Source organism: Vigna unguiculata, chromosome 7 (genome assembly GCF_037176805.1).
Source record: "Vigna unguiculata cultivar grain cowpea cultivar isolate G323 ecotype 2 chromosome 7, ASM3717680v1, whole genome shotgun sequence".
NCBI classification, from domain to species: domain Eukaryota; kingdom Viridiplantae; phylum Streptophyta; class Magnoliopsida; order Fabales; family Fabaceae; genus Vigna; species Vigna unguiculata.
In genome coordinates, this window is record NC_140798.1 from 5,187,247 (window position 1) to 5,214,311 (window position 27,065).

Genomic DNA, 27,065 nt, shown 5'->3' on the forward strand with positions numbered 1-27,065 from the left:
AAATGTTGTAATAATATTTTTATTAAAATTGATATTTTTGACAAGATTAAGTTTATTTAAATTTATATTTTATATTGGACTTTATTTTCAATTTTTGTTTTAAAATTTGAAATAAATATATTTATCTTAAATAGTTACAAAACTATTTTAAAATTTTACATTTGAATTTATAAAGTCGTCATGTTAAACCAACTCTAATATTTATATAGAGATCGTTGATAGATAAATATTTGAAAAAAAAAAGTTCAATATAAAATATAAATTTTAATTAATTTAATCTTGTTAAAAATATCAAATTTAATAAATATATTATTGTAACATTTATATACAAGTTAAATTTGGTCTCAATTTAAAGAAGAATGGGATTGCTCTAGTTAAAAACAAAATTGAAGCTAAATTAAGACAAAATAACAAATACATGGATTAAATTCATATTTTTCACATGACACTTGTCTTAACAGTAACACGTACGTTGCAAGACCCCTCATTTGGCATATGACAATTTAAAAAAAAAATTAAAAAATTGAAAATAAATATTAAAATAAAATACGAGCTGACATGTAAATTGTTAACTATAATAACAAAAATGACTAAATTACAACACATTTCCAAAACTGAGAACCAAATTGAGATTAAAAAATTTTGACTGCAAAATTGATATTTTTGAACAAAATCAAGGACCAACCAAGTTTAAACCTTAAAATTATTATAGTTGTTGACCAAGTCCAAGACTCTATGATAATTGATTTTTGTACAAATATTTTAGATGAATGAAAATTGTAATCATCTAGTAATTCCAAAGTTCAACATGATAATTAATAATTTTTAATATTATAATAAAAGAATTTTTAATTCGTAATTTTGTTTTAAAAAAAATGATTTACATGTGGAAATATGAACTGCCAAATAATAAAGCTAATGAGGGGATGAAAAGTGAAACGATATTTTGAAAAGCAAAAAGGGAAGCTGAACCCTAAACTGTTAAAAAAACATTAGAAAACACACAATGAGGTGCAAGCAGTGAAAAAAGGGGTTCAATAGTTAATTAATGGTCTATCCAAATAAGCAACAAATGGAGGTACAGAAAAAATAAAAGAGGGTGCAAAGTAAAATGAGAAAAACCCAAGAAAAAGAAGGTGTGGGAGGAAATCGGGGGGTGCAGAATGTTAGCCCAGTCCCACTTTTATCTTTCTGTTCAAAATCGGAACTCTGCTTTCTCCATATTAATGAAAGATGGTATGCAATTGTATAAATACCTGGATTCAAGCATTCTGTAATTCATGTGTTGTATCACCAAAAAGAAAACAAAAAAACTGCAAATTGGAAAAACGAAACCAAAGATGTTGCTAAATTATAGGGATCATAATACAATACTTATCAATGCATTGAAGAAAAAAAAAAAAAACTTAGCTAGAGGTACAAGTATTTGCTCAAAATGACAATAATAATGCTCAAATATTACTGGCAAAGGTACAAATTAATACATAATATAACAAAGTATCTTGGTCGACTACTGTTGCTTAACTACAATTTTTGCCACAAGCGATCTAGGGCACTGTCTGCCACAAAATGGTATTCAAAGTCAGTTCTATTGCACTGCATTAATTTTATTACCTTCAGAGCAACAACAATGAAACAATAAAAGTGATGTACTACTTGTTCAAATATATGTGATGATATTATTTTTTGTTCAAATAATAAGTCTACGTATGAAAAGTTTGTTGCAGCTAGTGAATTTGAAATGTTAATATTCTAATAACTATTGTAATTGTCATTAGTGCAACAAAGAGCTTTAATGACGATTTTTTTCGCCATTATACTCGAATTCTACAATTAAAGCATATTTAGACAAAGTAAAAAAGGGACATTTAGGCTTCATCTCCTAACCGAAACCTATACTGCAAGAATAGACTTTGGTTTGTAGACAACCGAACCATAGCACGATTAAAAAAATAAAAAGTAAAAGTAATAGGTTTCAATAAAACGCGAGCAAGAATGAGAGTGAAAACGAAAGCAAGAGCGAGAAAGACAAAGACGACCGCTCAAATGTGAACCAACAATCAATATAACAACAATGTTGTGACATCCCAAACACAACAAACCAAGACTAACACAAACTTGCAATGTTGCGACGCCCTAACACGAAAAGATGACGATGGCAACCAAGATGCAACAGTGACACTAAAATGAGAAGAAAAACAACGTTAAGAGAAGGAAGAGAAAAATAAGAACGAAAGGAATAGATAAACGAGAATTTGAGAAGGGAAAAAACGATAATGAAGACAAAAATGAACCTCAACGAAAGTTATAATGGAGAAAAACGCGAAATTGCAGCTACGAAGGAGAAGAATGCAGGGACACAATGCAAAAACAAAAAAACCTATCGCAAGTTGTAAAAATTCACAATTTTATCATATGTAGATAGGTATAGACTTCGGTTATAGATTAAACTAAAGCCAATACCCTGATTACATCAGTATAAACTTCAATTCTTTCAAATAATCAGAGCATATACCCTTGTAGTTAGGGTATAGGCTTTAGTTTAACCTAGGACCGAAGTCTTTACTTTAACACTCAGAATATAGTCTTTAAAAAATGCAGTGACATTTTTGAAATTATTTGTACAACTATAGGTTTCGATTATTAAGTTTTGTAAATATATTTTTAACTAAATTAATTTCAAAAAAAAAATATATGTGACATAATTATAAAAATTATATATTTTATATATTTTTCATAAATATATTTTTTAAAATCTAATAATATTTTTTTTAATAATTATAATAAAAACTTAATATTTTATCTTTTTATCATGAGAAAAGAAAAAGCAAAGACATATAGTGATAATAGTTTTTTTATTTTTTATCATCATAAAGAACAAAGTGGATTGTGTTATGCAAATACAAAGTATACACATGGAGACAAAATCTTTTACTTGAAGATCAATGACAAATCTTACTTGCTAAAGACAAATATTAAATGAACTAGATAAATTATAATGAATAAAAACGGCAGATAACTAATTTAGTTTTTAAAAATACTACACGTTCTCACTCTTTCACTCAGAAGCGAAATATTTATTTTAGTTCCTAAAGAAAAAGTTATACAATTATATTTGTTTGCTAATTTTTTTAAAATTACTTTATCTTAAAAGAATATTTTTAATGACCAAATTTGACGAAAATTAAATAACTAATATAATATCACCAATTTAATTTTTTTTAAAATATTTAATTAATAAACAAAATTAGATTTTTCTTTTTCAATGAATAAATTATTTACTCACAAAAAAAACTCCCCCAAAATAGAATTAGAATCTATCCTCTTTTTTTTTTCTTTTTTACATCAATCTACTATATTACTAGTCCTATTATATCATTCTTTTCATCTCAATTTTTTCTCTTAGGAGATTCAATCTTTTTAAAGCTCAAATAACCCCTGCTTTTCTAACCTAAACAAAATACAAAGAAGTAATTTAACATTATTAACTGGCTGAATAATCGAAATTTTGAAAAATAGCCGTTGGGGATTGTCGTAATGAAACTTCCAACGGCTACTTTCTCATGAGAAGAAAAAGAAAAACTATCCGTTACCCTTTCAGAACTCATAAAACTCCACAACCTTCCTTCTACGGTTCATCACACATCCTTTCTATTATCGTCCTTCACTCATTCTCTTCTCCCTCTCGTTTCGCTTGCACATATCAAAATCAATTATTCCATTGTTCCATTATCTATCCAAAGTTCTGAAAATGAACGATCTAATGACCAAGTCCTTCACCAGCTACGTGGATCTGAAGAAAGCTGCGATGAAAGACGTTGATTTGGAAGCGGGTATGGCTGGTCCTCCCGGTGTGGAACTCACCTCTTCCATAACCCACTTGGACACTGACATGGGTCTCTTCTTGGAAGAAGCTGAGAAGGTGAAGACTGAAATGGGGTCCCTCAGAGACATCCTCGGAAACTTGCAGCAGGCCAACGAGGAGAGCAAGTCTCTGCACAAGGCTGAGGAGCTCAAGGCGCTAAGGACCAGGATCAACGCCGACATTGTTGCGGTCCTAAAGAAGGCCAGGGCGATCCGGACCCAGCTGGAGGAAATGGACCGGGCCAACGCCGCCAACCGGAGGCTCTCCGGTCTCAAGGACGGCACGCCGGCGATCTACCGGACCCGGATCGCCGTAACCAATGGGCTGAGGAAGAAGCTGAAGGAACTGATGATGGAGTTTCAGGGGTTGAGGCAGAGGATGATGAGCGAGTACAAGGATACTGTGGGGAGAAGGTAATAATCTACACACCTTCTATATATCTATATTCATGTTTGCTTTTGAATTTGTGGAAGTTATGAGAAATTACTATTGAATAATTCTCCTATTTCTTCAGTCCACTGCATACCAGATATCGATGCCGATACCAGATATAGAAGGTGTATAATATAAGCCTTGATGGAGAAAAATGGGAATGCTTTCTTCTTATGAATGATTCAAATAAAGAATAAAGTTGATTATGTTCTCATCTACAATTTATGAATCCAATAATTTATAATTTATACTTGCAGAACTGTAGTTATATATTTGTTTTGTTGTATGAATTTGTTTTATGTATGTGAGGTGTTTGATAAAATGTTGGTTTTTGTAAAATCTGATACATCTGTGCATTTGAGACTTAATTTGTGTGACATGTTGTACATTTTGTAAAATCCATCAGGTACTTCACAGTGACTGGGGAGTACCCAGATGAAGAGGTGATTGAGAAGATCATTGCAAATGGGAATGAGGAAGAGGTTTTGGGGAAGGCGATTCAGGAACATGGGAGAGGGAAGGTTCTGGAAACTGTGGTGGAGATTCAGGACAGACACGATGCTGCTAAGGAAGTGGAGAAGAGTTTGCTGGAGCTGCACCAGGTGTTTCTGGACATGGCTGTGATGGTTGAGGCACAGGGTGAGAAAATGGATGACATTGAGCATCACGTGTTGCACGCTTCGCACTATGTTAAGGATGGGACTAAGAATTTGCAGACTGCAAAGCATTACCAGAAGAATAGCAGGAAGTGGATGTGTATTGGGATCATATTGCTGCTCATTCTTATTCTCGTTATTGTTATTCCTGTTGCCACCAGTTTAAGCAGTTCTTGAGTGTTTTTGGTTATTCGCAGTTTGAATGATGATTCTTCTTGATTCGTCAGTTTTATTTTGTAAAGTTTGTTCGCTTTATTAATATGTATGATTCATCTATTTTTTTAGCAGAAGTTAAGGTTTACGATTTTTCATTAGAAAGTTGTAAACTGCTGCATCTTTAATTATAGTAGTGTACTGAATTACCAAGGAAAATGCTGCAACTCTACTTGGCTCTAAATATTTGATTTTGAATCTGCTACATACCTTTTCTATCTTTCTTTATCAATTGAACTCAATTGTTGAAAATTTAAATGTCTTTTAATAAAGGAAAAATATGTATTTTTAGTTCAATTAAACATTTAAAAAGATCATAGCAAATTATATTGTCACCCCTTCTATTCAAGAAATATTACACTCTATCACCCTACTAAAGACTCTAAAATTTGTATTCTTGCTAGTTAGGGGACCCTAAAGAAAACCATGTAAAATTTGAAAACAAGAGCAACTTAAGGATATTTAAAGCTGATATTAATTACTATGAGTGAATCCATAGAAAAAGAAAAAGTATAATACAAGGCCTTTTTTTTCGCATATAAAAGAATTAAGGACTCGATCAAGTACAATACATTATTTATCAATTCATCTCCACATGACTCAAAATTTCAAATATAAATACATTACATTATACTTTTTGATCCTTTAACTTTTCTATTTGATTTACTAAGATATTTTGTATGAGATTAAATAGGCATGATAAAGGTGTTAGAAAATAAGAATACACATTTGACAAATATTATGTGTGTATAGCAGAAGGAGCTGAGATATGATACATGGGCAAGCTAGTATCAAAAGCTTGCAAACTATATTATCTTATTTAGATACCCACCTTTGCAATTAGGATATTTCCAACATTACTGCATTTCCCTTTTTTACCTTTTGTAAGCATTTTTCAACAAATATTTTAAACGTGTGAAAGTCTTTATATTAGTGTATAAAATCTTTTTTTTTTATGTTATTTAAAGTGTTGTCTTATTTATGTAAGCAGTCTTCTGTAAGGTACATGAGTTTTGGGTAGTAGAATTTTTTTTTTTTTTATTTTTACCAACACACAACCTACTTAGAGGTGTTTTTATTTTTGTTTAAACATACATGTAAATCAAATATAAAACATTATACCTAATTTGTTTTAATTTAGTTGAAACATAAAAAAACTGAACCAGACTAAATCAATTTTTACAATTTGTTTTGGATTCATGTTACAATTTTATTGTATACTTTATCATTGGTGCAAATATTCGGTTTTTTTTTTTTCACTTTTGAATAAGTTCTATTTTAGGAGTTCTTCGATTGAGGGGACAAAAAAAACTCTAGTCCCCAAAGTTCAATTTCAACTGGTTTAGAGTCAAAGCTAAGGTGAGTTTAGGCTCACTACAAAACTTTAATTAACTCTTAAAAATAATACATTCAGTTTAGCTCATATATCAAGTTGGGTTGTCTTGAGCCGAAGACTAACATGGACCAAAGGCCAAGCCAAGCCAATCTAAGTCAAAGATTGAGACAAGTTGTTTCGGATGACAATTTGAGATGATCACTCTTAGATCGAGTATTGAGATGGGTTGACCTGGGTCAAAGGTCAAGAATGGTAAAAAATCGAGTCAGGTCGAACCGAAGGTCAGGATGATCTGACCAGGACTAAAGGTCGAAACCAGTTGGTTCGGGTCAAAGGTCGAGACAAGCTAGTTCGGACTAAAGATCAAGATGGTCCAACCCTCGCTAACGGACAAGATCGGGTAGAAGGTCGACACAAGTCGACCGAGGTCTCAAGTAGTCTCGAGCTGAAGGTCAAGATAGGCTGATCCAGGTTGAAGGACAAGACGGGCCAACCTGGGCCAAAGGTCCAGACGGGTCGACCATGGAAGATAGTCGAGACAGGTCAGTTATGGTCAAAGGTCAAGACAAGTTGGTTCAAGCTGAAGGTCGAGACTGACCAATCCGGCACAGACCAAAGGTTAAGATAGGTGGGCTCAGGTCAAAGGTTAAGACAGACTAACTTGAACTGAAATTCGAGATTGATTGTCTCAAATTGAAAGTCGACACATGTTAATTTGGCTAAAGGTTGAAGTAGAACTATTTAGACCAAAAGTTGAGATATAATAGTCTTAACCAAATGTCTAATGTATTTTAAAAAGCTAATATTTCGACAAAAGACCTTTATAAAAATAAATTCACCATTTTTCTACAAAAACCTATAAATTCAATCTCCCATTGAAATTTCCATTTCAATATATAAGAATCTATAATTTTTTTATTTTATTTTATTTTAGTTTATAAAGAAAAAAAAATTAATATATACTTTTTACCATAACTTTGTGTATTTTTTATTGTTAAAATGCTTTTTTTTAGTGTAGATTCCATTACTTTTATATATATCCTCACATTTTTTATTTTAGTTTTTTAATAAAAAAAATTATTTTTTTGAATTTTTAAAATTATTTTTACCACGTGTCACGTCAGTATCATGTCACATATCAAGTCAGTATGGTAATATATGTCAAGTCATTATCTGAATCTCAATTTAGTACTTATATTTGTTATTTTAATTCATTTTCAATCCCAATTTGTTTTAAAAAAATTCAATTTCATCCTTCCAAATTCAGATTAAATTTAATATTTATATAAATATTATATTTTTATTAAATATTTTAACAATATTAAGTTTAATTAAATTTAAACTTTACATTAATTTGTTTTAAAATATGTTGCAGGAGCTCTCCATGCTTCCTTCTTTGTAAGAAATAGATCTGGCGAAGTGCAGACTAAATTAGTTGTTCCCTTGTAACTCGTTAGAGCCACAAAATTTTCGAGAGTAGAGATCTTAAATCTTGTTGAGAATGAACTTGAATATCACATGGTGCATGCTTTTAGAACCTGACTTCCGTTTCCTACAACAACTTACTTTCCACTCCACTCTGGTTGAGTAGTTGTACCAGACTTAGCACACTCTTGCTTAATAGTTGGATTTGGTTTCAAATAGGTTTTGTAATAATATTTGATTTAATATTAAAAAAAATGTGTTAAACAATATAAACAACTCAAATATAATCTTAACATAATCAAATAAATTTAACAAAATTTGATTAAAGTAATTAAATTCACATATTTTAAAAGATGAAGGATTAATTGATCCAAAATTTTAAAATTAACTAATTCTAAAATTCATTAAAAGTTAAGGAACAAAAACATAATTAACCTTAATAATAATAATAATAATAATAATAATAATAATAATAATAATAATAATAATAATAATAATAATAATAATAATGCTTTCTTTCACTCATCTCCTCCTTCACAAGATTTGAACTCCTTGACCGTGCTTGATCTTTCGGATAATAATTTTGATTCTGTTCCATCATGAGTAGCCGAATCGAAGGGTCTTGCAGTCTTGGGTCTTGATATAATTTTGATTCATATTCAATATGCTAAAAAATTAAGGTATTATTCATAATCTTGTGTACTCGATACGAAATAAAATTTTATATTTAATGAGTCTAATCTTTAATTGAAATTTAGCTTACTATTGAGTCTTTTCTTAAATTGAGTCTGGAAGCTCGTGAAAGTTTATGCAATTAATTAAGAGTTCTAGTTCCTAGTCTGTGTGAAAAGAAAAGAAGAATGTATTTGGATAAAAAAATTTTGTAATTTTTAGAAAATTTAGATATATTAAATTTAAATTATTTTTATTTTAAATGGTTTGATATTTTAAATGTTTTGTTTAGAATGGGGTTAACAAAAAAATTCAAGCAAGTCATAAAAGAAACAGAACATAACAAAAGCAAAAATCTACACACCTTCTATATATCTATATTCATGTTTGCTTTTGAATTTGTGGAAGTTATGAGAAATTACTATTGTATAATTCTCCTATTTCTTCTGTCCACTGCATACCAGATATCGATGCAGATACCAGATATAGAAAGTGTATAATATAAGCCTTGATGGAGAAAATTTGGAATGCTTTCTTCTCATGAATGATTCAAATAAAGAATAAAGTTGATTATGTTCTCATCTACAATTTATGAATCCAATAATTTATAATTTATACTTGCAGAACTGTAGTTATATATTTGTTTTGTTGTATGAATTTGTTTTATGTATGTGAGGTGTTTGATAAAATGTTGGTTTTTGTAAAATCTGATACATCTGTGCATTTGAGACTTAATTTGTGTGACATGTTGTACATTTTGTAAAATCCATCAGGTACTTCACAGTGACTGGGGAGTACCCAGATGAAGAGGTGATTGAGAAGATCATTGCAAATGGGAATGAGGAAGAGGTTTTGGGGAAGGCGATTCAGGAACATGGGAGAGGGAAGGTTCTGGAAACTGTGGTGGAGATTCAGGACAGACACGATGCTGCTAAGGAAGTGGAGAAGAGTTTGCTGGAGCTGCACCAGGTGTTTCTGGACATGGCTGTGATGGTTGAGGCACAGGGTGAGAAAATGGATGACATTGAGCATCACGTGTTGCACGCTTCGCACTATGTTAAGGATGGGACTAAGAATTTGCAGACTGCAAAGCATTACCAGAAGAATAGCAGGAAGTGGATGTGTATTGGGATCATATTGCTGCTCATTCTTATTCTCGTTATTGTTATTCCTGTTGCCACCAGTTTAAGCAGTTCTTGAGTGTTTTTGGTTATTCGCAGTTTGAATGATGATTCTTCTTGATTCGTCAGTTTTATTTTGTAAAGTTTGTTCGCTTTATTAATATGTATGATTCATCTATTTTTTTAGCAGAAGTTAAGGTTTACGATTTTTCATTAGAAAGTTGTAAACTGCTGCATCTTTAATTATAGTAGTGTACTGAATTACCAAGGAAAATGCTGCAACTCTACTTGGCTCTAAATATTTGATTTTGAATCTGCTACATACCTTTTCTATCTTTCTTTATCAATTGAACTCAATTGTTGAAAATTTAAATGTCTTTTAATAAAGGAAAAATATGTATTTTTAGTTCAATTAAACATTTAAAAAGATCATAGCAAATTATATTGTCACCCCTTCTATTCAAGAAATATTACACTCTATCACCCTACTAAAGACTCTAAAATTTGTATTCTTGCTAGTTAGGGGACCCTAAAGAAAACCATGTAAAATTTGAAAACAAGAGCAACTTAAGGATATTTAAAGCTGATATTGATTACTATGAGTGAATCCATAGAAAAAGAAAAAGTACAATACATTATGCATTTTGAAAAGAAAATATTATTTATCAATTCATCTCCACATGACTCAAAATTTCAAATATAAATACATTACATTATACTTTTTAATCCTTTAACTTTTCTATTTGATTTACTAAGATATTTTGTATGAGATTAAATAGGCATGATAAAGGTGTTAGAAAATAAGAATACACATTTGACAAATATTATGTGTGTATAGCAGAAGGAGCTATGACAAGCTAGTTTTGTTCCTTGCACTCACTCTTTCAGTGCTTGTCCATGGTTATGGTGTTGACTTTCTCAACCGTCGCCGCCGCTAAAATCACCGGCACCGTTAATCTCTGCGACCACCTTCCAAGGTTACAAAGATTGTACCAAGGTTACAAGGTCTCGTCACGAAAACATAACCATCATGTTGTCTACTATCAAAAGCTTGCAAACTATTATCTTATTTAGATACCCACCTTTGCAATTAGGGTATTTCCAACATTACTGCATTTCCCTATTTTACCTTTTGTGAGCATTTTTCAACAAATATTTTAAACGTGTGAAAGTCTTTATGTTAGTGTATAAAATCATTTTTTTTTATGTTATTTAAAGTGCTGTCTTATTTATGTAAGCAGTCTTCTGTAAGGTACATGAGTTTTGGGTAGCAGAATTTTATTTTTTTATTTTTACCAACACACAACCTACTTAGAGGTGTTTTTATTTTTGTTTAAACATACATGTAAATCAAATAAAAAACATTATACCTAATTTGTTTTTATTTAGTTGAAATATAAAAAAACTAAACCAAACTAAATCAATTTTTACAATTTGTTTTGGATTCATGTTACAATTTTATTGTATACTTTATCATTGCTGCAAATATTCGTTTTTTTTCACCTTTGTTCACTTTTGAATAAGTTCTATTTTAGAGTTCTTCGATTGAGGGAACAAAAAAAACTCCAGTCCCCAAAGTTTACTTTCAAGTGGTTTAGAGTCAAAGCTAAAGTGAGTTTAGCCTCACTACAAAACTTTAATTAACTCTTAAAAATAATACATTCAGTTTAGGTTATATATCAAGTTGGACTGTCTTGAGCCGAAGACCAACATGGACCAAAGGTCAAGCCAGGCCGACTGTTCTTATGGGACCGAGTTGTACTTCACAAGTCTCGCGTACTATCTCGATGGTCGGATGCCGAGTGAGTCTTCTGTCTTCTGAGGGAGGGGAGCCACGGTCGCGATGCAGGTGTGCCTGCAAAAGACACTTCGATGCCAAAGTCAGTGCTGAATGATGTCAGTAGTTACAGAGAATATTTAATGCGTAATCAATGCATAGGGTAGTGTGCTATTTATACCTTTTTTTACCTGTGGGTCCTACCTGGGATGAGCTTTTGGCCCAATATTCCCTTCTTGGCTATTCTTGGATCCAGTGCTGAGGGGGAAATTACCAGGAGATCCCTCAAGGGTAGGCGGTATTCAGCACTCGGTCGTGAGAATGTCTGCGGATGGTTTGATTTCATCTTATTGATCGAGATGGTTACGTCATAGGTTTGGATTGTCCTGGGTAGGGGTACTCGTGGTGCAGGATAGGCGGCTTAGGGAATTTGTTGCCGTGAAAACCTCTTGTCCGTGATGGGGATGTCTTGGAAAAGGATGCGGCTTCAGAGGTTCGATGGTGACTGCCTGGGGGAGGAGGGGCATTCTTTAGAACAAGGTATGTGGTCCGTAGTGTGTTTGGTGGTCGCATACTATGGGAGGGGATGTCTATCGAGAAGTGTGAAGAAGAGGTAGCCGACACAGGGTGTGTGGTGGTTGGGTTCACTGAGGTTGCATGCTCAGAGGCCGAGGCCGAGGCCGTGTACTTTGGGTACGGTTGGGACACCGACCTAGGCCAAAGGTCGAGACAGACTGTTTCGGATGACAATTTGAGACGACCACTCTTGGATCGAGCGTCGAGATGGGTTGACTTAGGCCAAAGGTCAAGAAGGGTCAAAAATCGAGTCGAGTGGAACCGAAGATCAGGACGATCTGACCAAGACTGAAGGTCGAGACCAGTTGGTTCGGGCCAAAGGTCGAGACAGGCCAGTCCGAGTTGAAGATCAAGATGGTCCGACCCTGGCAAACGTACAAGATCGGGTAGAAGGTCGACACAAGTCGATCAGGATCTTGGGTAGTCTCGAGCTGAAGGTCGAAATAGGTCGACCGAGGTTGAAGGATCGAAAGTCAAGACGAGCCGACCATGGAAGATAGTCGAGACAGGACGGTTATGGTCAAAGGTCAAGACATGTTGGTTCAAGTTGAAGGTCGAGATTGACCAATCCGGCTCAGACCAAAGTTAAGATGGGTGGGCTCAGGTCAAAGGTTAAGATGGACTGACCTGAAATTCGAGATAGATCAACTTAGATCGACCTAGACCAAAGGTTGAGATTGATCGACTCAAACTGAAAGTTGACCCATGTTGATTTGGCTAAAAGTTGAAATAGAACTATTCAGACCAAAAGTTGAGACGTAATAGTCTTGAGCAAATGTCTAATAATGTATTTTAAAAAGTTAATATTTCGACGACCTTTGTATAAATAAATTCACCATTTTTCTACAAAAACCTATAAATTCAATCTCCCATTGAAATTTCCATTTCAATATATAAGAATCTATAAATTATTTATTTTATTTTAGTTTAGTTTATAAAGAAAAAAAATAATATATAATTTTTACCATAAGTTTGTGTATTTTTTTATTGTTAAAATACCTTTTTTAGTGTAGATTCCATTACTTTTATATATATCCTCAAATTTTTAACTTTTTAATTTTTTTAATAAAATTTTTAATTTTTTTTTTAATTTTTTTTTAATTTTTTTTTAAATTTTGTCACATGTTACCTCAGTATCATATCTCATGTCAAGTCAGGATGGTCATATTTGTCAAGTCATTATCTGAATCTCAATTAGATACTTATAATTTGTTATTTTAATTTATTTTCAATCCCAATTTGTTTTAAAGAAAATCAATTTCATCCTTCTAAATTCAAACTAAATTTAACATTTATATAAATATTATATTTTTATTAAAATTGATATTTTTATTAAATATTTTAATAATATTAAGTTTAATTAAATTTAAACTTTACATTAATTTGTTTTAAAATATGTTGCAGGAGCTCTCCATGCTTCCTTCTTTGTAAGAGATAGATCTGGCGAAGTGCAGACTAAATTAGTTGTTCCCTCGTAACTCGTTAGAGCCACAAATTTTTCCAGAGTACAGATCTTAAATCTTGTTGAGAATGAACTTGAATATCACATGGTGCACGCTTTTCAGAACCTGACTTCCGTTTCCTACAACAACTTACTTTACACTCCATTCTGGTTGAGTAGTTGTACCAGACTTGGCACACTCTTGCTTAATATTTGGATTTAATATTTCAAATACATTTTATAATAATATTTAATTTAATATTAGAAAAAATTATTAAACAATGTAAATAATTCAAATACAATTTTAATACGAGTAAGAAGCATTAAATAAATTTAACAAAATTTGATTAAAATAACTAAATTTATATATTTTATATTTTAAAAAATGAAAGATTAAATTGGTCTAAAATTTTGAAATGGACTAATTCTAAAATTCATTAAAAGTTAAGGGATAAAATCATAATTAACCTTAATAATAATAATGCTTTCTTTGACTCATTTCCTCCTTCACAAGATTTGAACTCCTTGACCGTCCTTGATCTCTCGGATAATAATTTTGATTCTGTTCCATCATGAGTAGCCGAATCGAAGGGTCTTGCAGTCTTGGGTCTTGATATAATTTTGATTCATATTCAATATGTTAAAAAAATTAAGGTATTATTCATAATCTTGTGTACTCGATACGAAATAAAATTTTATATTTAATGAGTCTAATCTTTAATTGAAATTTAGCTTACTATTGAGTCTTTTCTTAAATTGAGTCCGGAAGCTCGTGAAGTTTACGCAATTAATTAAGAGTTCTAGTTCCTAGTCTGTGTGAAAAGAAAAGAAGAATGTATTTGGATAAGAAATTTTTGTAATTTTTAGAAAATTTAAATATATTAAATTTAAATTATTTTTATTTTAAATTGTTTGATATTTTAAATGTTTTGTTTAGAATGGGGTTAACAAAAAAATTCAAGCAAGTCATAAAAGAAACAGAACATAACAAAAGCAAAAATCTAAAACCGGTGTTCAACATGGACTTGTCAAATAATAAAAATTTGAGTGAAACTATTTCCAAATAAATAACATTGCTCTCTGCAGAACTAAAATCTTTTGACATCTATCATAACTAACTTTCAGGCACAGTGTCAGATAGCATATCAAGTTTAACTTTGCTTAGAACAGTAAATTTTTTATTCAACAACTTTCAAGACCAAATCTCAAGGTAAAACATCTTTCTGTTAGAGGAAGATTTTCTCCATTTCTATACTTTTAGGAAAATAAATGAAATGGAAATGTTAACAGATTTATTTCCTCATAAGCACAGTAATGAAAGAAATAGAGAGGGTCTTTTCTTATCTCTGGAACTGTCACATAGCTTTCTTGCTTCCAGAATAAGACCCTAAAAATGTGGAGGATGTGAAAGAACAGAACAACTTCTAACAAGAATGAGTCATAAAAGAGTGTAGTTTTCTACAAAAACTTGTCACTTTTGATTTCTTAAGTAACACTGTTGAGTGAATGATAGACAAAATTGATACTCTTTATTGAGTTACCTATTGTGCTTACACATTCCTACCCATCTAATTTAGTACACATGTTGAACTGTTTCAGTGTGAGTTAACTGCAAAATTAGAAGCATTTATGTGGTATTTTACATTTGGCATGCTTATCATGCCGAGCATCAATGGCATCAATGATTGAATCCATATGCTATGTGTTCAAACATCACTACAAATATAACCTCATCTGTTCAGGTTAAAAAAAAAAGTAGAATCCAGTGTTTGGCTGAATCCTTGAGCTCAAGGCAAAGTGACAAACAAAATACAATAAAGCATATAAATATTACTCTCGAGTAGTAGCATAACAAATACAGGCTTCTCATGTTTCTGAAACATGGTAGGAAACAAATACAGAAAACTAAAACTCTCAAAGGCCAAAAACATGAGATTTATTATAAATTAACACATAGACAGAGAGAGTGAGAGAGTAGTTCACATAATACAAAGGCTTCCTTCATATGAGGAAGAACCACTATTAATGATTATCCATTCAATGTTACAACCAGTACACAAGATTCAATGATGGCTGTCTAAGTGATCAATAACCCTAACACCTCTATGAATGTGTTAATATCAATTCGTGTGTTGAAAAACCTAATCTTGTCACAAGATATCTGAACAACATACAAAAAAGAGAGAAGAGATGAAAGAGATACAGCAGCCAGAAAAACTAACTCTTACAAAGGATAGGTTATTGGTACATGTTGGCAAAACTCAGACATAAGTGACGATCTCTATGATCCCCCCAACCTCCCCAGCCTTTAAACCCTGCTTTATAACCAGGCTGATTCTCATACGTGTGGACATTCCAACCTAATTCAATGTTAGAAACTGTGTCAGGCTGTTCTACATTAATGTTCACCATGCCATTGTCCATGCAAGCCTTATTCTCCCCCTGACCCTGATGCAAGCCACATCTCCCAAAATGAACAGCACTGGTCCTAGGACCTCGTAATGAGTAAACAGGACTACCAAATGAAGGATAAACAGTTGCCCACATTGTGATATCCCAATTGTAGTCATCAAAGAAACAAAACTCTCTAGCCTTATTGTGTATTTTCTTCCAAACAGTTCTATTGAAAGAGTAACCTACATTTCCCATTCTCTCAGCTATCAAAGTTGCCCACCCTTCACCTCTAGAGTTCACATCAGAAGGTGCTAAATTAGCAGCATAACAATCAGGACATTTCTTAGGCTTCAACGAAGTTAGAACCTGCAAGTTGCGATAGGCATTGGGAAATATGAAGTGGTCTTCTTCAATGAAAAGAACATGACCAGAATGATCCCTCGTTTCTCTCAATCCATCCCACACTGTGTTCATCATCCACCACCAATGATGCTTCAGCGATACAATCTTTGGCGAGCGGTGGTTTCCATACTGATCAGGATTCCCCTTGCAATGCTTTTCTGTGGGATCATCCTTATCTTTGCAGTCATCAGCCGAAACCCCAGGAAAACTATCAGAAAACAAATGGGGTGAATAGGGTGCATATATCTGTTTAACTTGACAAAATCTGATACCATCAATGATCTTGTTCATATCCTCAAAGTATCCATCATGACTAACAATTAGTAAAGTCTCACCAATCCCCACCACATGCGAGAGGCTCTCAACAACTACCTTCAGATACTGAGGCCGATTGTGAACATACAGAACAACAATGATATGATCCTTTGCAAGAGTTGGATACAAATCCAAGTTTCTTGGAGGCAACCTATTCATCTTTTCCAATCTAAGTGACAAGTCACTCTGTTGGGGGAGATCATGCCACTTTTCAAACTTCAAGTCATGATGGTATGCATCAACACTGTCAGTATCATGAGTCACAATTGTTGTCGATGTTGAATTTGATGAAAGAAGAAAAATCAGAAGCAAAACCCCACATAAAGTAACAAACACCACAGATAACAGCCGGCACAAAGCCACATCTCTAAGCCTAAGGCGAGGTTTCTTGGTAGCAGCCATAATAGTAGAACTAACCATACAGTGGCAAGACGCAAGGCATCAGAGGGACTCTAAATTCATTCACAAATTACATCAAACATGATCTATACAAACAAATTGACCACAAGATACGAGCTACTGATAAAAAAATAGATACATCAGAAGAGAGAGAAAGAGTTTTGAGAGCCCAAAACCTATATTGATGGCTTTGATGTAGAGATTGATGCAGCCATGGTGAGAAACCAAAACCACTCCTACTTGGAGCTAAAGAACAAAACTTTGCGCTTCGTCGTGGAAATAGAATCAGACACACAAAGCAAGGTTGTGATGGTAAAAATAAGCAAGACCCTTTTGGGTATGGGATCAAAAGTGGAGTGGCGAAAGAAGGACCGTGGAATTGGGGTGCAGAAAATATGAGAAAGGTGAAGACTTGGAAGAGGAAAAGAAAAAGGTTTTATTTTTAATAAAAAAAACGTATAAAACACGACAGAAAGAGAGGTTTGAACTGCAGGCACAGCTATGGGAAAACCAAAGATTTGTGTCCATTGGATCGGGTCGGGTATGACGGCTTTGTAAAGCAATTGAGTTAAGGGAAAATAACAATTTAATGCTAATTAGATGAAACAAGTAAATTTTCAGTCATCAACAATTCATGGTTCCTACTTACTTTTAGTAGGTGTTTTAATGATTTATCATAAGTTATCCTAAAATACTTTGTAATTATAGTATTATTGAAATTAATAAATAATATTTATTTTGATAATTATTTTTTATATTGATTTTTCTTCTAAATTTAATAATATTTTTTATTTAATAATTATCATAATTTCTATCTATTTATTTTTTATTTATTATTATCATAAAAAAAGAATAGATTCACATTTCCAATAGTTAATATAAAAGCCATTGTTATTTTATTTTTCCTTCTTTATTTATGATTTTTTTTCTTTTGTGAATTTTGCGCCTTTCTCTTTTTTACATAGTATTTTTTTTTTTACTCCTTTCAAATTCCCATTTTATATTCGTTCTTAGAGTAAGTTATTATGGTACATTTTTACTTCTTCCTCCTACCAAACTTTGTTTTGTGTTTTTTATGTTTTCGCCTTTATTAAAAGAAATATAACTTGTATAGTCTCACTTTTACTTTTAGTCCTCAATTCTTTCATTTCTTCATTCTTTCTATGATTTTAATAGTGGATTCATTGTTTAATTTTAGTGTATTCCACAAACTGAGTGGAAGAAATATACTTGATAAAATTTATTAAGTATTTGGCTAATAACTATTAATTTATTAAGTATTTAGTTAATAAATATTAATATATAAATTATTTAACAAATAACATATTAATCTATAAACTGTTTATTGAATAAATATTGACTTATTAATTTTGTAACTATCTTCTTCCTTGTGGCATCACAATTTTTCTTGTAACTTTAAACTTTAATCCTTAAACTTTTAGACAATTATGTTAAATTTTGGTTTCGTTTTGCCTTTTCTATTTATAATTATATTTGTTAGATTACATCAATAATTTTATATAATATGCCACTTTCATTGTTGATTTCATAAGTCTATATAAAATATAGTATTTATAGCATGGAAATTTTAAAAATTATAATATTTCTATTATATTAATATGAGTTTATAAAAATATTTCTATTATATTTCATAAGTCATATTTTCTGATTTCTTAATTATTAATCATAGTATAATTCGTTAGTAACTCTAACCCTTTTTAATATAGTTAACGAAGTTGTTTCTCACACTATTTTTTTTTAATCTAATGTAGTTAAAACTGAAAAGCTTATCTAAGAATTAAACATCTTTTATATGCACTTATATAAATATAGACAAACTTCAATGAAAAATCGTTGATTAAATAATTTTATGTTTTGAACTAAGTAAATAGTGAATTTTTTTTTACAAACTCTTTCACATCTTTATTACTATCTCTAAACCACATCTATTTTATTTCCCAACTGTCTCATTTTAGTGTAGATTTAGTTTAATTATTTTTTTTGTTTGAAAAAATATAAATTTCTATTTAGAAAAAAATGAAAAGAATATTTAAAATTATAAAAATATATAAATTTTATTTAGAAAAATCTTTTATTTATAAAAAATATATAAAATACAAAATATAAAATATAAAAAATATATTTTTTTTTAAATGAAATTTATAAAAAAAAATAGAAAAGTATTAAAATTTATTATATATTTAGAAAAAAATTTAAAATAGAAATTTAAAAATGTAGCAAAATATATAATTTTTAATGGAAATTCATTAAATTTTGAAAATAGAAAAACTATAGAAATTTATTTAGGAAATTTTATTTTAGAAGAAATTTAAAAATAGAAATTTAAAAATATAACAATATAATATATTTAAAATAAATTTGATTATTTTTATTATATTTAAATATGTAAATGTAAAGAAATATTTTCAAGAATTTAGTGTTTTTGTATTTAATTATTTAAATGTGAAAATGTTTTTTCTTTTATTTTACTTTTTTAGTTTTTTTATTATTATTTTTTTCGTAAAACAATGAGAATTCTTTCTTTCAACATTGCACATTGTGCACATATTTAGAGAGATAACATGACTTTGCTTATAGGTCAAAATTTTATCTTATGAGGATCCAATTCTTATTTTCAATGTGCTATTTGGCAGTAAAAAAACTAGTCAAAGTTTAGTTCTCAATTATCCAAATTTTGAACTGGATATTTAAATGTTTTTTGTTATTCAAATTATTTAGGAAAATAAAAAAAAATTAACAATACTCAAACTTCTTAAAATTAAAAAATAAAATAAAATAAAAATGGCATAGAAAAGCTCCATCTTCTATTTTTATAATTGTTTTCTAAATAATTTTTTTTAATAATTTTTAATAATTTTTCTATTTTATAAATTTTATAAATTTCAATTAAAAGTTTTCATATTTTGTTTCATTTTTAAATTTCTGTTTTTATTTTTTCTTTCTTATTAAAACTTCTATTAAAACAAAATATTTTTATTTTTATTGTGGGAACTTAGAAAATTACTCTAAAAAAAGTGATTGTGTTTAAAATAATGATATCTTAGTATTATTTTAATAATAAACCGCTTATATATAAATAAAAATTTCATAAAAGCATTTCATTATTTAGAAAACACTATCTCTAAAACTCTGTTATCTAAATTCTCTCTTACTTCTATTTGAAATATCTCACTATACTCTCACCCTTTTTAAGATCGGAGACCGCCAGAGTGATCACTACGGTGAGATCTTCAAGTCTATCCGATTAGAACCTTGAATTGACTAAGTAATAATTTTGCTTTTTTCTCGATCTTCTCTTGAAAACCTTGCATGTGATCTAATTGTATCGCATGTGAGATTTGAGTATCTTGTAAAAATCTCTACTGATCAGTGGCTCTAATGATGTTCTCTGATTGTGTTTCTGCTAATTCTAGATTGAATTGTGAGCATCGATAATAGAAGAGGATTTTAGGTTTTTGTCGTAATCGTATGCTAGTCAATCAGATAAGGGAAGGAAGTTGATAATTGACTTTATTTAGAGGGTTCAATGAATATAATTGTGTATAATTAGAATTGACTGCTTGATTTGCTGTGAATTTGTGAACTGGTTGATGTTCTGTATAAGTTGAAATGTGAATGCATTGTATGATTTGAGGTTGAATTGAGAAAAATGGACACTTGAGTCATAAATCTAATTGGTATCATCTCCCTTTGTTTAAGAACTATTTTGGAACAAAATAAACTTGCAATGGATGTGCCAATTAGGGTCATGAAACCAAACCAAAATTTGTGTTGTTTTACTGGTGTGACGTTAAGCCTCAGAACCAACACTGAGCGTTGAAAAATGTAAGAAGAATGGCGTTGAGCGCTGGCCGAGCGGTGCCCCAGTGCGGGGACCTCTGCAGGTCTGGAACAAAATTTATGTTACTAAGACATTTTTATGGCCTTCCTCTAGAATTATCTAAACCATCCCATCCTTCAACACATAAACACGCACTGAACTTCATCACCCCATCCATCCTCATCTCAAAATCCTTTGTCTGATCCATTCCTACCAATTCCTTTGTACGCCTCATATTTGAATTTGTCAACTTCTTATCTTTGATCATTCCAAGAAAATCATAAGTGATGATCAATTGACTATAACTAATGAAATTATCACCTAATTTCACATTCAACTTCATATCCTTGAAGTGCTCCACCAGCCCCAACTCTTTTATCATAAAGGATGAGATTTGAATTTTTTTTCTACTCAATGCATAAACCACTACATTGGCTTTTCCTAGGTGATATTGTAGATGATAGATATAGTCTTTTAGGAACTTCATCCACCTACGATATCTTGTATATATCTCCTTTTGATTAAAGACGTATTTCAAACTTTTATGGTCACTAAATGCTTGAATTTATGCACCATAGAGATAATGTCTCCATATCTTCAAGGCAAACATCACTTCGACCAACTCCAAGTCACGAGTAGGATAATTCTTCTCATGAATCTTCAGTTACCTTGAAGCACATGCCACCACTATTTTCTCTTATATAAGCACACAACTCAATCCCTAATAAGAAGCATCATAATAAACCTCGAAAAGATTTTCGTGGTTCGGGAATGATTAATACAACACATTGGTCAACCTCATTTTTAGTTCTATAAAACTCTGCTCATACATGTGTGTCCAAATGAGCGACTGCTCAAGTTAGTTGCATTGTTGCAATCATTGAAAAACCTTCTATAAACCTTCTATAAATTCCAGAAACCATTCACCCTAAACAAGCGACTAGTATTTGGAAAGAAAGAAAATGGTTGTTTCTATTTTTACCGTTTTTTTCTCTTCACACCCAAGTCTTTTTTTTATCATATTGAAATTAGTTTTAAAAATGTGTGTACCTTTTCATTTTAAAACTAATTTCTAGAGTGCAAACAAAAAAAAAAAAAACTAAAGTTAAGGAAAATATCCAAAGAAACAAAAAATTGAGTTCCATAAGATTTTTATTCATTAACCCACCTTACAAACCACTTTTGAAAATTAAACTCCACAATTTGATAAATGTGAAAAAAACAATTCTTTCAAAATATAATTTCTGAAATGGGCTACCGAAGAAACTGGGCTAACGGAAAATTTCAGTCCACTAACACATAACTTGTATGGCTACAAAACTACCCTTTCACTTGAATAACAAAATGGCAATTGCTTTATGTACCCCATCAATTCTACCTGCATATACATAATAATATGAAAAGACTAAAGCATCATCTACCATTGCACCACACCACTGCCACCACTCCACTCACTTCCACCGTCACCACCGCTTGAAAATAAGGAGAACGCTTACAGAGGAAAAAGAAAAAGATACAAAAAATAACTTGTTCCAGAAAGTTATTTTCGAGACATATTTTTATATTTCAGGAAGCTCCTTTCGGAACATATTTTATGTGAAGTTTTCTGAAAAGTTCATTTTGGAAAACATTATATGAAATTTGGAAAGTTAATTCTGAAAAATCTATTTCGATTTCTTTTTTCAAAATATATTTCATGAATTTCGAAAATTCTATTCAGAAAATTGTGATTCTGGAAATATGATTTTGGAAATTATTTCCAAAATTTTTGGAAAACTTATTCCAAAATATATATATTACAAAAATTATTTTTTTAGACGACAAAATATTTTGTGGGGGAGCATAAAGAAATTGTTGGGTGCGAGAATTAATTCTTGATCACGGAATAATGAATTCATTAAGTTCAATTGAAGGTCTTAATGGTAATTCTGCTCTATCTCTTCTTCAATAATTGTTCTGTAACTACAAAATTTAAGTTTTCATTATTACAAGGAAAAGCTTTGTGGAAAGCTGATATTAAACCTTTTAGGAAAGTTTTAATTATGTACTCAGTCTCTCATAAATCAGAGAATAATTAAGTTTTTTTATTAAAAATTTATAAAATTTTATGGTTTACTGCATAATATGATAATTATTTTACACTATCATGCTTAAGTATCATCATATCATATTTTATTACTAGATGTTTTAACGAGGATATATCTTAAGGATTTGTTGTATTTAATGAAAATTACTTTTAAAATAAATTAAAATTATAAGTTTAAAAAATATAAAAATATAAATTGTAAAATTAAATAATTAAAAAATATATAATTTTTTATATTTTTTATCTTTCAATTTTTTATTTTTTAATTTTAATTTATTTTAGGTATTATTTTCATTAAATACAATAAATCATTGATGGAGATCGTGCTCGTAAAGTCTTTAATAATAAAGTATTATATAACAATATCAAAGTCAAATAAGAGTATAAAATAACTGTTACATCATACAATTAATAATAAAATCAAATGATAAGAACTCAATTGAAAAGCTTTAAAATTTTAAAAAATCAACAATAAACCACACAAATCTAATACATACTCAATTAAAAAAGTTTTAAAATTTTGAGAAATCAATAGAGCACAATTGACTAGAGACTCAATTAAATTTATCCAAATTTAACAAAAACTCAAAACATAAAGTGAAGCATATTTCATATTAGATTTTAAATTGTTCCAAAAAATCATTTCATAACTATAAATCTCATTATAGATTCTTTTTGGCAATAAATAACCCAAAATAAATAATAATTAATTTCAAATTACACATTAATTTTTTTTTTATTCAGAAGATCTTTTTATAATGGTTTGGAGTATTTAATAGGAAATCTTTTAAAGACATTTCAGATAAACAAAAATTGAAAATGGGTAAGAATTTAAAAAGGTTATTTCTGTCATTTCAATATAATGGAAAGGTCTAAGAAATAGTTACTGAGGTGCAGATAGCAAAGTTTACCTTTTCGGCCCAGACGTTTATTTCATTGAAGAACAAAATAAAAGTAAAACGAAAAAGGTTACGTTTAAATTTTAATATTTGAAATATAATTGAAATGAGTTCAAATGAATTAGGGAAAAAATTTACCAACAGTATAGTTTATATTTTGTGGAAAAAATATTCTTGCTAAACATAAAAAAAACATATTGAAATTTATTTATTTTTAACTAAACATATCTTAACTTAAAATTGATAAAGTGGACTAAAACTAAAGGCTGACTTGGTGTGAATCTAGCAGAATAATTTAGTACTTCACGATGATGAAACTGGTTTAAAATTTTTCTCGAAAAAAATGCTCATATTTATTGTTTGTTAAAGTGAAAAATAAACATTGATTATGTAAAGAAAAAGAAACTTGAAAACAATAAATATATATTTCAAATTGTTTGGAATAATGATTCATTAAAGGAATGGAAACTATAAATTTGACCTTTCACTAGAAGTTGTTTTCCTTTGTAAGAGATAATGAGACTGATGAGTTTTCGAAGATATTCATCGAAAAAATTACATACATTAGTCCAATTTATAAGTCTTCTATTGTACAAGGTATTTATTTTTTTCATATCTATTAAATTTACATCTTATACTCGTACTTGAATTTCCAACGAAAGACAATATTATATTTATATATAAAGTACAATAATTTTTGTTGTTATTTACATTTTTACTCTTTTTTATTTATCTATAATATTTATGTTATTTGGGACAAATTTATTTTTTTCTTACACCACAATGTACATATTTACATATTCACCCTTTAACTATGCATAGAAAAAAGGTGGTGGGTGATAAAGCATTATTTTTGGTACTAATATTTTATTGCACCTTGAAAATTATACCTAAGTTTTATATAGAGAAGATATGATTAGGAAGCAAGGAATAAAAAAGGCATTTTTTGTGAAACAACATGAATGATTATTGATATTGATAGAAAAGAAACATAATATTAGTTTTGGAGGTAGCTAGGTTGAGCATATTTAATTATTTGGCATTTTGTGAAGCACATGGCATTCTCCATGATAACTTATTTGGTTGACCATTTCCTGAGCTTAGGTCTCAACCTTTGTTGTCGTATTCTTTTTCCCCAAACATTCATGTGATCACATGTGTCCCCATGTTTCACATCTCTTTCTCTCTCCCACCAGGGAACATTTTCACTCAATATTATACTCTTCATATGCTACTATTTCAGTTATTACAGTTATGGAGTTAGTTGCATCCAACCTTTTTTATTCTATCATCATCTCTTTATAATAATTCATCTGTCAGTCTTTTCTTATTTTTTAAACTTTTCCTCAGAGTTTAATTACATGAGTTAGATCTTCAAAACTCACTAGGGTTTAACTTGTTAATGAATAATTAGAAATAAAAGCAAGCATGAACAAACTATTTCGTATAATACTAAATAATTGATATATTTTCTCTTCAAAACTTTTTCTCACTTATAAAACTATTATATTCAAATTTTAAAAAATGTTGTTATAATATTATTTGTTCTTACTTGAGGCCACAATATTACACATCTTTGATTTTTCTAGGATAATATGCTGTTGGTATGATAATAATACTTGAGGCCACAATATTACACAATATTACACATCTTCCTTATTATATACAGTTGCTAAGAAGCAGACAAGGATTGGTCTCAATAACTAACTGCATGTTCCACATTCTAACTTCTGATTGCGTACAAGATCAAACGTATCATATCTAGATTCATTGAACTATCTGATTGCCAGTGAAATCCATTTTTAGATTCCCAACAAAAACTTCTTTCAACTTCTCCTTCTTTTTTTTTTTTAATTTATTTATTTATAACAACAAACCAAATCCATTAACCTTTCTTCAACCAAATTATGTATAACGTTTCATTTGACTTCACCCCTTCCTATTAATTACTCTCAAACAAACAATAATAATCTCACAGTACTCTTCATTTAATTAAAATTCATTTTGTCATAAGGAAAAATAATTGGTACATAAACTAAAAAAATAAAAAATAAAAACTGTATGGTATTGTTGGCGGTCTAACTCTAAGCCGTATTTTGTCTCTCTTGAAGCTTTACAAGCACTTATTATTTTAAAAAAATTAATGTGAGTAATTTTCTAAAAGAAACGAGAAACTAACCTCAGATGAGATTTCCTTTATTAATTAATTAGCCAAAATGATAAAGGTTACCAGTGATTTTTATATATCGGTGTTGGAAATCTAAGTATGAGTATAAGTCTCATATTGAGTAAAAATAAGAAGTTAAACATCGTTTATAAAAATGAAGATCCATACATCCATAATTTAAGATTTTGAATTAAGAGTGATGTTATATCTCATGTTTTTATCCAAATATCAAACAATTGGTATTTTCGTGGAAAGCAAACTAATTACAAAATTGTAACTTTAAAAAAAATAGCTGAAAATATAATTTTTTTTTTTTATTTATTTATAAGTTAGGGAATCCAAGAAATAATTGAATTTTTTTACATTTAAAAATGACAAAACTAAGTGATATATAAAAGTAAAATCTAAAAATATAGAATTTTAAGATTTTAGACTGAAGTTAATATTAAATTTCTTGTATAACTTACTTTAATTCATTGATAATAATTTCCTCAATCTAATTTCCTAACAAAATACCAACAAGTAAAAACGTTAGGATCAGACAAATATATCCTATAAAATAATAACCCAACATTATATTGTTATGAAATATTGACAAGAAAAAAATTTCATACGAGAAAAAAATATATATATATATATATATATATATATATTATCCTTTTCATCTCTATTTTTTGTTTTTTTTTTTTAATTTTCACTCACTTACTTGTAACCAAACATTTTCACCCCTCTAAAAAAATAAAACATACAAGCATATTTTTAACTCTGTTATAATATTGATATTTATTTAAAATAAAACTGATCTCTCTATATATTAAAAATTAGAGACTTGTAATTTGCCCTGATGAGAGAAATGGTCATATTTTTACGTAGACTATCCGTTATGGGAGCTTCATTAAATAATTTTATTTATTTTTATTTAATGAGAGTTATAAAATTTACATAATAATGAAGATTGAATATATACAAAACATGTTATCATCCCCCGCGTTTTCTTATAAAGCATGTTTAATTTAATCTTAATATTGTAACATTATCAATTAAGATT

The 27,065-nt window shown here is 29.9% G+C and overlaps 3 protein-coding genes across 3 annotated transcripts; 2 read left to right on the forward strand and 1 right to left on the reverse strand.

Moving 5' to 3' along the window:
• Positions 1-3,620: 3,620 nt before the first annotated feature.
• LOC114191087 (syntaxin-related protein KNOLLE) lies at positions 3,621-5,350 on the forward strand. Its single transcript, XM_028080254.2, has 2 exons — positions 3,621-4,278; positions 4,704-5,350. Exons 1-2 carry the CDS (start codon positions 3,752-3,754, stop codon positions 5,128-5,130), a joined length of 954 nt encoding a protein of 317 aa, XP_027936055.1. The 5' UTR covers positions 3,621-3,751; the 3' UTR covers positions 5,131-5,350.
• A 3,993-nt stretch (positions 5,351-9,343) lies between these two features.
• LOC146884558 (syntaxin-related protein KNOLLE-like) lies at positions 9,344-10,019 on the forward strand (the record flags this gene model as incomplete). The annotated part of the gene is made up of 1 exon (XM_085675582.1): positions 9,344-10,019. A coding segment is annotated over one exon (456 nt), but the record flags the coding sequence as incomplete, so codon positions are not given.
• Positions 10,020-15,492: 5,473 nt separating this feature from the next.
• On the reverse strand, positions 15,493-17,493 carry LOC114191086 (beta-1,2-N-acetylglucosaminyltransferase II). Its single transcript, XM_028080253.2, is given in 2 exon segments — positions 15,493-15,809; positions 15,811-17,493. Coding segments are annotated over 2 exon segments (1,269 nt in total). The 5' UTR covers positions 17,046-17,493; the 3' UTR covers positions 15,493-15,775.
• Positions 17,494-27,065: the final 9,572 nt, after the last annotated feature.